At 44.2% G+C, this 17,133-nt stretch overlaps 1 protein-coding gene across 1 annotated transcript in view; it reads right to left on the reverse strand.

Annotated features, from left to right (window-relative positions):
- Positions 1 to 5,398: 5,398 nt before the first annotated feature.
- The window catches only part of PIP4K2B (phosphatidylinositol-5-phosphate 4-kinase type 2 beta), a 51,775-nt gene continuing 40,040 nt past the window's right edge, over positions 5,399 to 17,133 (reverse strand). The window contains exons 8-10 of the mRNA XM_068264311.1: positions 15,559 to 15,811; positions 11,404 to 11,507; positions 5,399 to 8,534 (exon numbers count right to left, since the gene is read on the reverse strand). Coding sequence (XP_068120412.1) covers positions 8,454 to 8,534; positions 11,404 to 11,507; positions 15,559 to 15,811 — 438 coding nt within the window. The 3' untranslated portion in view covers positions 5,399 to 8,453. The remainder of the gene's footprint in view (positions 8,535 to 11,403; positions 11,508 to 15,558; positions 15,812 to 17,133) is intronic.

The raw sequence follows: 17,133 nt of genomic DNA on the forward strand, positions 1-17,133 counted from the left end.
GCTGGGGCGTCAATCTCTAGCAGATTCAATCGAATCGGCAAAATATCGACCGTAAAAATCGCTACGTGTATAGCCACCTTTATCCAACCACTATGGCCTCTTCACCATGCAGTGGTGAAGAAGCTGTAGTATGGGGGTTGATGATTGGTTATCCCAATATAAAAGTCTGGCAGACCTCAGGAGCACATTAAAGCTCAACAGAGACTTAGTTTACACACAAATGGTGCAGGTGAAGTCCACTCTGCCCAGCTTTTATAGTGCGAATGCATCCTCACCACAGTTTAACAGGTACATTGCACCTTTTGACAGTGACGTCCTAAATCAGCTTTGACAGAGCAGAAGATGCCAATGGCTTAGCTGCTTACCTGGCCCTGTACCTAGCAGGAGAATCAAAGAAAGAACAATATCCCTTTTTTCTTAAAAAAAATTGCATCGAGTTAATAAAATACTGTCAAAACAATTAGCATCTGTAACATAATGCTACTGTATATGTAAACAGAATACAGAACACTTCTATTAAACCAGTTCTAGACTTAGGAGGCTCAAAGATGAACAAAGATGGCATAATGGCAGCAGAAGGGCCATGTCATCTGTAGGGCAGGGCAGTAATGCATTACTGGCAGCTAATACACAGGACCGGCACCTGCATTCATATCATTACTAACATTAGAAACAGACTGATTGAGATACTGCATTTCTTATTCAGCTTGGCCCCTTTCCGCACATAACTACAGGAAACCTGCAGAGTTATTGCTAACACTGAAGTAACATTAAGTCAATGGCTAGTTTAAAAGAGTCCCCGTTCTACTGGGTGATCTAGTTATTGGCAATTTTTCGTTCACCTACTTATGATAATTTTAGGTTCTGTCTTCTTCATTGGTTACTGTATTCCCTGGCAGCAGGAGGCCTGCTCTTTTACATACAATGGTTTGTAAAGATCATACAGCATTACCTTGAAGGGAGTCTAAACTGAATTGTTTTTTTTTTTTTTTATTAAAAAAGGAGAGTCCCCTTCAAAGAGGAACTGTAGTGAAAATGACAATTAATAAAATTGCTTATTTTTTACAATATTCATTTATAAATTATTTACTCAGTTTTTGCCCATTTTAAAATCTTTTCTCTTCTTTACTTCCATTCTGAAATCTATTTGAGAAAAAAAGTTAAGATTTCTCATGGGAAAGAGGACATCAGCTACTGATTGGAATGAAGTTCAATTCCTGGTCAAAGTTTCTCTTTAAAGAATACCAGATGTGAAAAAGTTTGGGGGAGCAGGCATTCAGGGGGAGCTGTGCTGATGTCCGCCGCTCCCTGCGCTCCCCTCTGACCCTCCCTCTTTCTTACCCAAGGACCCCCCACAACTCGCTTCCGGGTCAACCCCCTAGGGAAGAGTACACTGTACGCTTGGGGGCTGCTACTGACTTACTCTGTAGAGTGCAGTGTACAAAAGAGAAATTTGGCGTGTCCGGACTTAAACAGGAAAGGAAGCGATTGAATCCTCTCCAAATAGGGATGGGAAGGGCAATGAAAAACACAACTGAGGGGTTTCACATATAGAGAGTTGAACTGAGCAGTACAGTTCATCAATAGATCAACTGCCACTTTGTTGCTGTTCATATAACTGAATGGAAGCCAGACAGACAAGATGGTAGGGCTCAGTTATTGTCAGGGTGTTAATTGCATGGTTGAAAACCATTTGCATTTCACATGGAGCAGGCTTAAAGGTGACTGCAGATACTAGGGATAATAATAACAACAACATTCAGCACTATTGAGGACACTCTGAAACAAAAGAAAACCAGTATCCTCAGAACCCACATGCCTTCTCTATTTGAATTACTATTAGCTACCAGAGGAAACCGGTCCACTTTCACGTTATGTCTTACAAACTGGATCTTTTTGTATGGTAAAGACAGAACCTCTGGCCTCACTTCTAATATACTGCACATCATTGTAGTCAGATCTCCATGTCTAATGACAGACGTCTTAATCCACAAAAATTTTGAATAATGCAATTAAATACATTTGCATTTTTGATCAAGCTGTACTTTTAAAATATTAGACAAAAAATACTTTGGAAAAGTTGACCTTTTAAGTTAATATAATACTTGTGGTCTGTATACTGTTCTTGGCTGAACCGTACTTCAAGCTGAGGCAGTTGCAAAAATTTGATACAAATACGCAAGAGGATTGAATGCAGAAAATGCTCTGTATCCTACGATGACTAAACACATGCTTAGCTGTAATACTAGACACATAGCGATCTGCTATGGGTTATAGTACAAGCTGCACTTTGTTAAGTAAGGCCCAACGTGTCCAGGCCTGCTGCCAGCAGTGCTTTATCTACTGCCTGAGTAAATGAATTGTTAAAGATATGGCTCAGGGTCGAGGCAAAAGGTGCTCCACATAAGAAATTTCAGCGCTTTACATTTAAGAAAAAAAAAAAGAAAAAACAATGCTTGTGGTACAGAACAGTGCATGATCTTTACAGATTTATGGGCTATGGTTTTACTCCATATTTGAAAAACACTAGCTTCAATGATACTTATGCACACATACATACATTTATCTGTTTGCCTCCCAAAGTACACAAAACATATCTACTGGGCCTCTTATCTTAAAGATGTATCTTGGCTATGACCAGGTGGCCATTCAAGTCATTCTGAATGATGTAAATAATACTGAGGTCATCTGCCTACACAAAGAAAGCTAGGGTGTACACCAGTACTCTCACTGCCCCCCCCCCCCTTTATCTACCACAAAATCCTTTGGATAGACAGTAAATAACACCATCTTTTACAACTCCCAACACTGATTCGAGGAGCACTAGACCAGAGTGGTCAGATTTTTGTACATCCTAGATACAGACAAACAGCAAGGACAGTAAGTTAATATTACTGCAGAGTAGGATATGCGCTGCAACAAGGTTAACTTAATGTACACTGCTGGGAAGAGGTTAACATCATCTTCTGGGCAATGCCAGCGGGGTACATTAAAGGGAACCTAAACTGAGAAGGATATGGATTTTTCCTCTTAAAATAATACCAGTTGCCTGACTCTCCTGCTGATCCTGTGTCTCTAAAGGTGGCCACACACGATACAATAAAATGATCCGATTTTACAGTAATTCAATAAAAACGATCGTATCTCTCGAAAAAAATCGAAAGCTTTTTTTTCATTCGACTGAAAAATCCGATCGGATTTCCCGTTTTTTTTCTATTTAAATCGATCCGGAATGCCAGATATTTCTCTTCAATTTCTACTAAAGATTGTATGGTGTGTGTTGGATTGTTAATTTATTAATATGCACACCCTAGCAATTTTTGCTGAGTTTCCAATCATTTTTATCATAATTGAGGAAAAAATTGAACATGTGTGTGGTACATTGGTCAGATTTTTGAAATGTTACAATCAGTCAGAAAAATTGATTGCAATTCTTAAATTGAACAGATATTTTAAAAATTGTATGGTGTGTGGCCACCTTAATACTTTTAGCCCCAGCCCCTGAACAAGCATGCAGATCAGGTGCTCTGACTGAAGTCAGACTGGTTTAGCTGCATGCTGGTTTCAGGTGTGTGATTCAACCACCACTACAGCCAAAGCGCTCAGAAGGACTGCCAGGCAACTGGTATTGTTTAAAAGGAAACATCCATATCCCTCTCAGTTAAAGTGGATCCGAGATGAACTTTTATACATTGCATAATTGTGTTCCTTACATATAGGTTATAGGGCATTCCTCAAGCCAAATACTTTTTTTGTTTGTTTGTTTTAATACGCCAATTCCCTATAAAATAAACAAGCCTCGCCCACAGCTTCTCCAAAATGCCAAGGCACTCAGACCCATGTAGCAAGGGCTTATGTTGAGCTCAGTCTGGGCAGGAGGAGGAGGAGGTTACTAACTAGAGATTTCAGAGGCAGAGGGGAGGGGGGAGTGAATTTTTCACAGGCTTGAGGGGTGGAGATGCAGTTGCAGATTACCTGTGTAATGATGACAAACAGAACATGGCCGCTCTCATTGTAACACAGGAATAAATCATCTTAAAGGGAACCTACACTGAGAAGGATATGGATTTTTCCTTTTAAAATAATACCAGTTGCCCGGCTTCCTGCTGATCCTGTGTCTTTTAATACTTTCAGCCACAGCCCCTCAGCAAGCATGCAGATCAGGTGCTCTGACTGAAGTCAGACTGGATTAGCTGTATGCTTGTTTCAGGTGTGTGATTAACCCTCCTGGCGGTTTGCAAAAAAATCGCCAGGGGGCAGCAAATCTTTTTTTTTAAATTTTTTTTTTTTTTTTTCATGTAGCGAGACAAAGTCTCGCTACATGATAGCCGCTGCTCAGCGGCATCCCCCCAGCCCCTCCGATCGCCGCCGGCGATCGGAGATCCGGAGATCCCGTTCAAAGAACGGGATCTCCTGGAGGGCTTCCCCCGTCGCCATGGCGACGGGCGGGATGACGTCACCGACGTCATCGACGTCGTGACGTCAGAGGGGACTCCGATCTGCCCCATAGCGCTGCCTGGCACTGATTGGCCAGGCAGCGCACGGGGTCTGGGGGGGGGGGCGGCCGCGGCGAGAGGAATTGCGGCGGATCGGCGGGTAGCGGCGGCGATCGGGCACTGCACGCAGCTAGCAAAGTGCTAGCTGCGTGCAGCAAAAAAAAAATTATGCAAATCGGCCCAGCGGGGCCTGAGCGGTGCCTTCCGGCGGCATAGCCCGAACTCAGTTCGGGCTTACCGCCAGGAAGGTTAAGACACTACTACAACCAAAGAGATCAGCAGGAAGCCAGGCAACTGGTATTGTTTAAAAGGAAACATCCATATCCCTCTCAGTTTAGGTTCCCTTTAAACTGTTGAAGCTGTATGCAACCAGATTTGCTGTGTAAACTATCTAAACTTTAGATGATATGGACAAGTTACTTGTTATAGTTCGTTTTTCATCTTGGATCCGCTTTAAGGTTCCCTTTAACACAATGCAGTTTTTCTGACCTGAGTATCAGAACATGGTATCGCCATGGTGAGCTAAAAAACACAATATAAGCTCAGGCTGTGATGCAGTGCAGATCATTCTCCCATGTTTGTAAGGCGAGTGCTGCAGATGGCAATGGAGGTATTACACACTATAGTTTCTGGAATACATTGCTCACCCTGACAGGTTTAAAAAGGAAGAACATTTCCTATAAAGACCAATGCTGAGGCATATTTCACTTCTGTAAGCAGAAACTAGTTGCTGCGCAGGTGTGAAAATTGCCTTAACAACATAGACCAGTTACTAGCGTTGAGCTGTTCACCCTTGTTGCCGCCTCTGGCCACTGTGCTCCATGTCATATTCCAGCTCACTGATACGTCCTCCTCCACAGCCGGAAGGAGGAAGTATTGGAGAGCTAAAATGTGATGTGGAGCACAGCGGTTAGAGGCAGTGATAAGGGTGAGTTACCACTGTCTGAATTCAAACATGTCTACACTAACAGTTACAAGGAGAGGATCGGGGAGATAGTGGGCAGTGGAAATGGCATACGTGTAGCGCCACCACCATCTGAGTTGGGCACCAGATGGCTAAGCTAGTAAAAATTTCAGTAATTTACATTACTGATATTTTACTACAACCTAACCCAACCCCCATTCTCACACAAACCCTCCCCTCCTAGTGCCTAACAATAATCTCCCCCTTGTTATAAAAAACACTAATCCCAGCACTTAGATCGCTATTTGTAGCCGATAGTCTACATATAGATGATCAGCTCCAATCACTAATCCCTATGTAGTAGCCAATTGGCTACTATCTGCATTGGGCACCCACCTCACCGCCTCATTACCGATAATTTGCACTACTGTCTATTAGACACCTGCCAATCCCCCACTCAAATGACCTGATCTGTTGGAAATGCGGTCTGAATATTGCTGCATACAGCAGGCTCTAACCTGAATGAAGTACTATAGATAACTCAATGCTTGTGTTAGTCTGCGGAGTCTTTGCATTTTGTAGGGTTGAAAATACAGGACCTTTAAATATGGGAAAATGTTCATTCTGACACTGCCCACAGTGGTCACACAGGTGGTTTGATATTATTCTGTATATGTTCATATACAGAAAATCTGAACTACAGCCACCAAACACAGCAAAACTGTGTTTACATTGGTTTGGTGTGAAATTAGATGCATGTTGCTGGGCAGAGCAAACCACAATGGCAAGTGCTACAGTGTATTGTATTTGGCAGAGGATTGCTCTACACACTGTACAAACCAGATTAACACATGGGAACATGCCAAAATCTGACATTGCTTTTTCATGATTTCCTACATAGGGTACAAGAACTTTTACTGGAGGTTTGGACTTTTCAGCATAATTATTCCAGAGCATCTAGGAAAAAAAATAAAACATTGCTTATTGGCAGCATCCACACAGGTGATTATTTAGGGATCTAACAGTGGGTGTTGAAGGCCATAAGCCCCTCTGCCCTAAATAAAAACTTGAACAAGCTGGATCAGCAGGGATGAGTGGAGTCTGCTAAATGATTTACAACAGGAGAATGCAATGACATTTTCAGTGAACCATCCAATCATGTGCTGGGGAGTTCTTGAACAGGAAGTTGTCTGCGCAGTCAGATGTTTGAAGGGAACACAGTGGCCATTACTGTGCATCTCCTTTAGTAAATCTCCCCTTTCTCTGATCCTGTCCAGCAGATTTAAAAGTGTGAGATTTCCCCAAGGATTGCTAAAAGCCAGACCCCTAATAACAAGGGGATAAAGTTGCAGACTACAGATTCTGAAGTCTTGTAGGCAAAGACTTATGGATAATGGGGGATTCAAAGAGAGAGGCTGCAGAGAGTCCTGTCAGGCCCTACTGTGATTGGACTTCTTTGTACAGAAGACTGAATTCAGCAACCATAGCCACATTCCCTATCCCTGATCCCACCTGCCTATATTTTGGCTTGAGGCTAGTGAGAGGAGTATGTGGCTAAAGTGTCTGCATTTTGAGAACAGATGATGGTAAAGCCACATAGCATGCAGACCTACTCTCTGTTTGCTAAGACTATTGTTCTCCATGATGGCTTTAAGATGAACTTGTCAGTGGTTAAATATACCAGACAAGAGTGCAGTATTACAGCAAACAACATAAGGTGCCATACCAAAACCATTTCTTTCTCTGTTCACGCTCCATCACATTATGCAAATTCAGGTTTATGCAAATCATTTACAGACATGCCCCTCCCCACACAGGAAACACTCTGGTGAACTGAACGTTTGCTCGGGCACCCAGCATTGCCATGTGGCTTGTCATTTAGGGAGCATGCCATAAAAACTCACAGACCAGAAGCTGCCCTTCTATAGGAAATTTAGAAGTCTAAAAGTGCTCATTAATGGTACAATCTTCTGGGCAAACAAACATGCAATCGATCTGATTCGGTGCAGATCGATAGCGACTGCTCGTTCTATCGATTGTTCCATCTATACCAATTTTGGAACGAACCTTTTTAGTCTGATCAGATTGCTGATCATTTACCCCTCCGCTGGTGGGACTGAATGACCGTTTGCGATTGATCACAACTGAATCGGGCAGTCAATCGTTCAGGGAATGGAGTGGTTAGTGGGCACATTAAGGCCTCTTTCACATGGAGGGACCAGCTGGGCACTTACTAGCACGTGGCATATGTGGTGGAGAGGCGGCCACTGTATTAAGTTACTTCCTGGCTGTGCTCAGACATGACATGTTTTTCTTATTTTTGCTGCCGGGTAACACCATCACAAGTGAAGCAATGACATGCGTGGGGTGCCATTCGCTGCATGGAGCTCATGGCTAGCAGCTGGGAGGCCGGACAAGCGAGCAGTGAAAATGTGACCTAACTCAGGCACAGGTTGAACACAAAGGTTTGTCATGACACATTATAGTTCCTGTTATAATATAGCCCTATTATATAAAATTTTACCACCCACACGTTCTTTAAAAAAATAAATAACTGAAAAGCATAAAAAATAAACATTGTGTTAACAACAGGTCAATAACCAATGGTAACGTAACCATAAAGCAGTATGAGAGTATTTACTTGTAAAGTAGTGCACTGTTGCTGTAGCCACTTACATGGCAGCAGGAGTTGAGGGAAAGGGACTTTGTAACACAAACAGTGTATACTCCTGTATGACCGGGAGCATGGTACAAAATTCTTACCATTGAAAAGGAGTGTACAGTTAGGGGGAACCTGTAAGTGACACTTATATTGTGACCTAAAATCCTGGTATACCCAGCCTAAACATGTGACCTTTACATTTAATATTACAAACTTTAAAATTAGGGAAAGGGAAGTAATTGATCTCTTAGCAAAAATGGGGGAGACAGGAGGTACAAATCGGATGGGCATGCAGTACAGACTGGCTCAGTCACACTCATGCAGACTCTTGCACACAGACCAGGAGGGGACAGGGGAGGGGTAAGTGCAGAGTGGGACGGAGGGAGATGAGCTATGCCAGGATATTGGACATAAACTCGATGAAGCGTTTGGAATACTGTTCCGGATTCACTGTGGAGATTTCTGCTCCGGCCTGGAAAAGATTAGAAAGAAAATTAAAATGAAAAAATCCACGTTTATATATCCAAGTATGAGAAACTTAAATGAAAGGACGCTGTAATGAGCAAAAAGTGAGGAGCGTAAACATGCTGATGTCAAGCACTGACAATCAGTAACCTGATCTGCGTTAGTATAGTACAGTATCCCCTATGCAAGCTCCATGAAAACCTAATCATCAGTCTGACCTAGATGGAGTATCCTCTCCCCCCCATCATGACACTGTACCCCCAATCACAAGCACCATATGGGCAGAGAGGCACAAAGCCAGCCATTGCATTTATGCCAAGCTCTCTGCCACCAGGCTGCCGGTCATATTGGCATGAAAGTTGCATCTGGGATACTACACTATACTGACATGGAGTGCTGATGGCACGGACAAAGTCTAATCAGGGCCTGGTGGTGGGATTGTTCATTTTCATTCCCTATCCTCTTTGCAGGGTCTTTACGACCTAAAGGAAGACCATGGCCAATGATATACTTGCATTATATTTATATTATAATATATATATATATATATATATATATATATATATATATATATATATATATATATATATATATATACATATATATATACACACAATGCTGTCATCCTATAGACAATTGCCCTATAGGAAGGTGGGAGGGAAAAGTTCCCCATGCTCATATATAACACACCTACAGGAAAGGGGGAGGGAAGGGACCCTTATACCCATATATAATACACCAATTGGGGGGGCACCCTATGCCTACATAAGAGACACAGCCTCGGAAGAAGCGCTGCTTGGCATGAAACAGCCGACAGGATCCCTGGTATATCACCACTTCACACACAACTAATAAAACCTTAAAGAGAAACGCCGACCAAAAATTGAACTTTATCCCAATCAGTAGCGGATACCCCCTTTTACATGAGAAACCTATTCCTTTTCACAAACAGACCATCAGGGTGTGCTGTTAATATGGTGAAACCCCTCCCACAAGAAAAGTTCAAACTTTGGTGGAAAATAGCTGTTTACAGCTGTTTCCAACTGCCAAAAATCATGCAGCAGCTACATCACCTGCCAATAGTAAAATGTTCACTGGAGTTCCTCTTTAAATAGCAGCAGTGCCAGTTGCTCTCCTTCTTCCATTGAAGAATACCCATATATAATAGCCTTCTAGTAGGGGCGGGGGGGGGGGGGGGGGGGGGGGGGGTAATGGAAGAGACCACCCTATACACAGTGCTGTGCAGTCCTCCCATAAATAAATGCTCATATAGGAAGGAGAAAGAGAGAGATCTCTCTTTACTCTATGCTGTCATCCCATACATAATGCCCCTATTGGAAAGAAGGCTGTATACCCCCATACTTTTATATAATTGTATAGGAATGGGGGCATAGTGGGGACCCCCTCACTGTCTCAAGCTCTCCCCGGGCTTCTCCTCTCCCACTGAAGCTCTTGGTTACTAGAGCTACAAGCGGAAAGTAGCAAGTGCAGTGACATGAGAGGGCAGATGTGAGGTCAGTGGTCATGGAGATGTGGGAGCGGTTGCCAGGAGTACCGGTTGCCAAGGATGTCCGCTGAATCGCCAGCGGACATTAGCTGGCAATAAATGGGGAGGAGCAAAATAAAGGCTAGGCTCTCTCTTTGCTGCAGTAAGACTGGCTGTCTAAGCAGCCAGTGCATCTTTTACGGACGCCACTGTGACTTTTACGGAAGTCACAGACACAAAAATGTAACTTTATTTTTAGGAAAAATCTGTAACTATATGGATGGTTGGCAACATTAATTGAGAGGCTTTCTTCAGTGTAATCTGCACAACAAAACAGTAGTTCCAGAGTTACAGGCTACTACTGAAGTACAGTATTACACAAAACTGTTTTTTCTCTCTCCATTGACATACCTATGAAATAGCCGCCCGGAGATTTGGGTGCAGGGTAAAGCAGATATATGGCTTACCCTGCTCCTGCACAAGTCCTGGCGGTGTTCATTACTATTCCACCTCCAGTTGTCCAGGTTTCTCAGGTGACAATAAGTACCTCAGCTTATTTACAGATAGGTTTACATTTGAGAATATCAGTAATATCAGAATATGTAATATATCAGAATATGAAAAAAATAAATCTACCGTATATACTCGATTAGAAGTCTCAAAATGTAGGTCTGAATCATTAAATAAAAGTACGGGGGTCTACTTGTACTTGAGTCGGACCTACATTTCTGACTCATAGCAGAGGGGCTTGGGGTAGTGTGAGCTGCAGCAGCCAACATGCTTTATAACCCCTCTCACACCATTACCTTTTGCTTGGAAAACCGCTACTTTTTATAGATTACTTTTGATATGAGAAAATATTAGAGGCATCCATTGCCTGAGAGACACTGACAACCATTGGTGGTAACACTGAGCACACAGAGTTGTGTGTGCTATTAATGACATTCCCATTTGCACCAATTTATCCAGTGGTAAATGACACTTTATTGATATAGGAAATGCCAAGAGAACACAGGTCTGAATGCCTTGGCTACAAAAGTTAACAAGGAAAGGGCAGGGGGTAAAGATACTGGGCTGCTGCACTTACTAAGGGAGGGGGAAGAGGATAAGTGCTGCACTTGGGGACCTGGAAGTGTTAGTGGCTGCACTTATGGGCCAGGAGGGGTGAATGGCTGCAAGACTTTATGAAGTGCTGTCATTAGCCCCTCCTGGTCCCCAAGTGCAGCTGTTAATTTCTCCTGGTCCCCAAATGTAGCCACTAGTTTTCATGGATAAACTTATACATGAGTCAATAAAAAAAAATGTAAGCTTAAGAGGTTCAAAATATTGGAGTCAACTTATATTCGAAGATATATACGGTACATACCACCTGCCGCACTGCTTTGCTTACCCCATGTTTGACTGTTTTGGCGGCGTGTGCAGCTTTCTTCTTGGCATCGTATGGTGTCAGGATGTCTATGATGGCCATGAAGTAGACTTCTTTCTTGGGGGCACCTTATAAAGACCAAGTTATATTACACTGGTGTACAGTCAGTCCAATATCATAAAATAACACTGCCTGCTTCTAATATCACTGAAATCCATTACTGACTGAAAAACAGAAAATGTATATTGTGTTAAAGCTATACAAGGATAATTATAGGAGACAGAAATATGGCAGGTGGACTGTGCTTTGCATAGTTGATTGCTATGTAATGTAGGTACCAACCTAGCAAGCTTGTAGTATACACAAGCTTACCATTCTGCTTTTCTTCTTTTCCATCATGAGGCAGCACGAGAGGTGCTGCTAGCAGATGGGACTCAGAGAAAATTACATCAGAGTACGTTAACGCTAACATTACTTACCGGTAACATCTTTTCCAGGAGACAAAAGGACACCCAAGGAAATAACCTCTCCACCCCAATTTGGACAAGAAGTAGGACATCAGCTACATGGTATATACTGTATGTGCTGCAATCCTACACACTCTCAGTTAATAGAAAGGATATCAGGATAATATTTCAAATACTTTTTAATACAAATGTAATCATTGATGGGTGTTAAGGGTGCTGTCCTTTTTGATTCCTGGAAATGATGTCACCGGTAAGTAATGTCATCTTCCCCAGGTCATCTCAGGACAGCACCCATCAGAGGATAAACAAGACTAATATATTAGGGAGGGTCAATTACTTGCAACACTCAGCACCCAAACGTTAAATCTATAGCCAACATATATAGTCTGTAGGAGGGAGAGGGAGAGAGAGATATCTGTCTCTTGGTCGATCTGCCCATTTATCGTCTGATGTATGAGCACCTTTAGTCCACAGAAAAGTATAACTAAGAAGCTTCCACGCCCAAACTGGGGAAGCTGCTTAAAGGGAAGGTTCAGGGAGGGTGGTTAAAAAATAAAAATCAATTTCCACTTACCTGGGGCTTCCTCCAGCCCGTGGCAGGCAGGAGGTGCCCTCGCCGCCGCTCCGCAGGCTCCCGGTGGGCTCCAAGGCCCAGCACTTCTGTGTCCCACGCCGGCGCGCTGACGTCATCGGACGTCCTCCGGGCTGTACTGCGCAGGCACAGTTCTGCGCCTGCACAGTACAGCCCGGCGGACGTCCGATGACGTCAGCGCGCCGGCGTGGGACGCAGAAGTGCCGGGCCTTGGAGCGCAGAAGAGCCCGACCTGGCAGCCGGCCTGGCCAGGTCGGCCACCGGGAGCCTGCGGAGCGGCGGCGAGGGCACCTCCTGCCTGCCACGGGCTGGAGGAAGCCCCAGGTAAGTGGAAATTGATTTTTATTTTTTAACCACCCTCCCTGAACCTTCCCTTTAATGGAGGGAAAAGGGAACCTGACTCCACAGAACCCTGGGGGTCAGTAACACTAGCTGGCTTCATGGTCAGAAGGTTGTCAGCACCCAGCAGACCTCAAACTAGGTTTAAATATCTTAAGCCAAGCCCTCATGTGTCACATTCACTTGTGCCCCACCACAACAAGATAGGAAAATTAAGTCCTACCAAAATGTGGAAATGACCTTGTTGCTTCCCGGTCTGTCACAGTCTGAGCTCACTGGCTCATAGCATCCTGCACCTGTAAAACTCCACAGTCAAATGCACATTCACGTTCCGGTGGTAGGCCAGCCGGTCTCCTACAAACTATGATGAGAGTCGGCCATGGCTTCAGATCTGATGACACCAGGCTGATCCTGCAGCCGTGCAGTCCCCGCTCAGATCCACTCTGGTCTGAAGAATAACGAGGAACATATATCGGCCACAGCTCATGCCTTCTGACATGGATAGCACTATCCAACCAAGCGATCCTACTCCTAGGCAGACAGGAACTAGAGTGTGTGGGATTGCAGCACATATGTACCCGGTGGCTAATTTGAATATTTTATCCTAATTCCTGCGCAGATTGGAGTGGATAGGTCATCACTCATGTGTGCTGTCCTGAGATGACCTGGGAAATAATAAATCATATATAAACATAGATCGTTAAAAGCATGGCATCAAACGCATCAAGGAATGCCCAGAAAAAAACGGAATACGCAAAAACCAATACCGGTATTTGTACTTGAGATAATGGTACCCACAGTAGGGGGTACTTGGCCACCGATGTCATTAAAGGGTACATGCCATAATAATGTTGAGAAACACTGCTTTAAGATGGAATAAAACTGACATAACATTCAATAAAAATGTGCTTTCCTACTGTTTATTACTCATTCAGTGACCATATTTGCAGAAAAACTGACGAGTAGAGACACGCTCTAAACTGTGGTAAGCAGAATGACATGGGTGAAGTTTTATCACACAATTAGTGCGTAATGCATTGCATGTAATGGACTGCATTATGCTCTACTCTTAGCCTTCGACCAAGGTTCGAATCCTGGCTCAAGCCAGTATGTAGAACAGTAAGGACTCTTTGGGCAAGAATCCCTAATAATCCTTAATCTCTGAAGCGCTTTGAGTCTGCCAGGAGAAAAGTGCAAGATAAAGGTTATGTATTTTGTCTACTCATTGTGCAGTAAGATTTTACGCAAGTTATTCTGCTTATGGATGTTTAGTGAATATACCCCATTGTTCACCGTTTAAGGCCTCTCGTTAATGGGCATTATGGTGATAAACTGTAAAATTTTAAAATACATAAGTACACTTACATAAAAGATGTACATTCACATTCGTACCCGAGTAAAATGCTCTGTAAATGAATGTTTACCTATGTGACAGTTACATACAGCAGGGGTCCAGACACTAGTGTTGCTCTGCAAAGCAGAGCTGACCCTATTCATCTATACCAGGGGTGTCAAGCCGGTCCTTCGAGGGGCCGAGGTCCTCACAAGTTTTTGACACAGCTCAAGTTAATTGATGGGTCTGAATCAAGAAAGGTGTGGTCCATCAGGAAGAACACATTCCTCTCTTTCTCAGTCCATCCTAAACACTGGCATGGATCTGGCCCTCCAGGCCTGGAGTTGACACCTGTGAGCTATACTGAATGAACAGCTGCATTGTGCACAAAATGCACGCAACAATGAGGATGCAGGTTAGCTATTCTGCACTCATGCATGCTTATTGCAGGAGTGTGACTCAGATACCACTGAGGCCGGTTTCACACTGCAGATTGGCATTACTGGAGCGGTCCGGGGGCGCACCGCAAAAAACAGCCTTCAGGGATTACTGTGTTAGTACTTGGTAATTCCCGTCTAGAGCTGCTCAAATGAGAAAATGAAATCCGGATGGTAGCTATTCGGATTTCATCCGGTTAAACTTAAATCACCTGTGCGGGCTGGACGGGGGGTTTAATCTTACCTATCATGATGTCTTCTTCGTCCGTCCCTCGGTGCCTCCCACGATGCGCTCCAATCCGGCGTCACGTGACTATACACTTCCTCCTTCAACCCGGAAGGAGGAAGTGTTTTTAGTCACGTGACGCTGGATTGGAGCGCATCGTGGGATGCGCCGAGGGACGGACGAAAAAGACGTCATGACCAGCCCGCACAGGTGATTTGAGTTTAACCGGATGAAATCAGAAAAGCTACTATCCGGATTTCATTCGGATCGGATTTGAGCAGCTCTATCCCCATCTGGCAGCATGCCAAGCAGGAAGTGATGCTTACTTCCTGCGGCCGAATCGATGGCGTGCGTGGAAGTGTATTGCTAAAATACGCTATTGCGCGACACGTAGAACTTGCGGCGGCCATTTTAAAATAACACGTGTTGCCATAGACTTGCATGACTTCTGGTCCACCACACTTCGCTGCAGTGGTTAGACGATAACGTAGGTATGTGCTTGCGTCGGGAATGCGGCGAAAACTTCACTACCATCACATCACGCCGCACCGTATTGGTACAAGCCCCATAGACTTTCATTGGCATAGCGGTGGCCTGCGGCAAAACCAGGCCACTGCAACACACCAGTGTGAAAGGGCCCTGAAGCTAAAAGATTAGTATTACAACCAAGTACTTGTTAGATTATAAAAGGGAAAAATATGATTTTGTTATTTGTTCCACTTGTTCATCACTAATATCTCTTACTAACTGCCAATATCTTTCTGCTCAATCTCCTTGCTACTTACTATCATGGCTCCTGATTGCATACACATCCACGGACGGGTCAAACTCTCCAGGCCCAAAGAATCGGGGGAAATTAAGTAGATTCCCAGGACTGTCTGGAGGAGTGCCATACGAACAAATGGGGTTTCCAGTGCCATCTTCACATTCCTCCTCTTCTGCCCTCTCCTCCACTTCCATCTCCTCCTGCTCTGCCCGATCCACGTCATGTAGACCAACCAATAGGCTGTAATCCATAATCTTCAGCACAGACAGAAACTGGGGGTGGAAAGAGAGTCCTGATCATAGTAATTATGGCTTTATAATCGTGATCCGTATCAGCAACACATTTTCAAAGCAATTTTGTTAGAGACATGTCTGATTTATGTTCATTTAACGATTTTATCAGCAAAGTAAACCTGAAATCAGACACACAGATACTGCTGGTAAGGATGCATTGTAGGCAATCTTACCATCCGGTCAGTGCTGTAAATCAGGGCTCTGTTCATCCTTTGGCCAGTAATTTCCACGAATACTGAATACAATTCTATCCAGCCTCCCTTTCAGCCATAACCATCCTTCTCCTTGCTCTACCTGGCTATGTACCTCACAGTCCTCCAGGCTCATCACACACAAAGGAAGTTTCCTCTGACCCTCACTACCAGAAACACTTGACTGCTGTCTATAGACCTGTACAAATGGGGGATGGATGTCACCCAATGGGACTCATTCGAGAGGCAAGCAAAGGTATTGACCGTCGCTTGGACAAGTTAATCTGCCTAGCGGAACGCTGGCTGGGCTGTGGTTGAAGGCTGCTGTACATATGCCGGATTATCGCAAGGGGCCGTCGTTATCGACTGCCTCTGCCAACTTTAATCTAACATGTGTATGTGCCTGTAGGGACAGTTTCCACCAGTGCAGAATCCACAGTATTTCCCTGCATGCAATTTGAGCAGGAAAAAGCTGCCTATTCCATCAGTAGGCTTGCCAAAGCAATTCAGACAGCATGCCGCAGGACTCAAAACATTCAGGGGACAGTGAGGTGCTGTCAAGGCTGATTCCCGCAAGATTTCATGCTGAAATCGATCAGGAATCGGTCTGCGGATTAGGATGACCAATCAGAGAAAGAGGTCTCTTGATCATTTAGCTGCCAAAATTGCAATATTTATTGGCTACCTTAATGATACAATCTTGACTGGACAAGCTTACCAAATCTGGTAGGAGGGTATACTGAGTAAAGGGGCACACTTACACGATTTCCCGCCGATATACAGCAGATTCGAGCACTGTCATCGAATCTGCTGTGAAATCGTTGCGCAAATGCTGACCAAACTACGGAAATCAATCGTTTCCGTCAATCTGTCCGCGCGGAAGATTTTGCTCGATCGCCGGTGGGTCGGGAGCGCATAGATAGCGCCGATTGAATGTACGACAACCGACGCTAGCGGCAATACATTACCTGTTCCGCCGGCTCGTGTCCCCACTGTCCCTTCTCCGCGCTGGGCTCCGGCTGGCTTCACTTACTTCCTGTCCCGACAGGAAGTTTAAACAGTTCAGCGCCCTCTACTGTTGAAACTTCCCCGGACAGGAAGTAAAGTGAA

This window comes from Hyperolius riggenbachi, chromosome 12, assembly GCF_040937935.1.
Source record: "Hyperolius riggenbachi isolate aHypRig1 chromosome 12, aHypRig1.pri, whole genome shotgun sequence".
NCBI lineage: Eukaryota > Metazoa > Chordata > Amphibia > Anura > Hyperoliidae > Hyperolius > Hyperolius riggenbachi.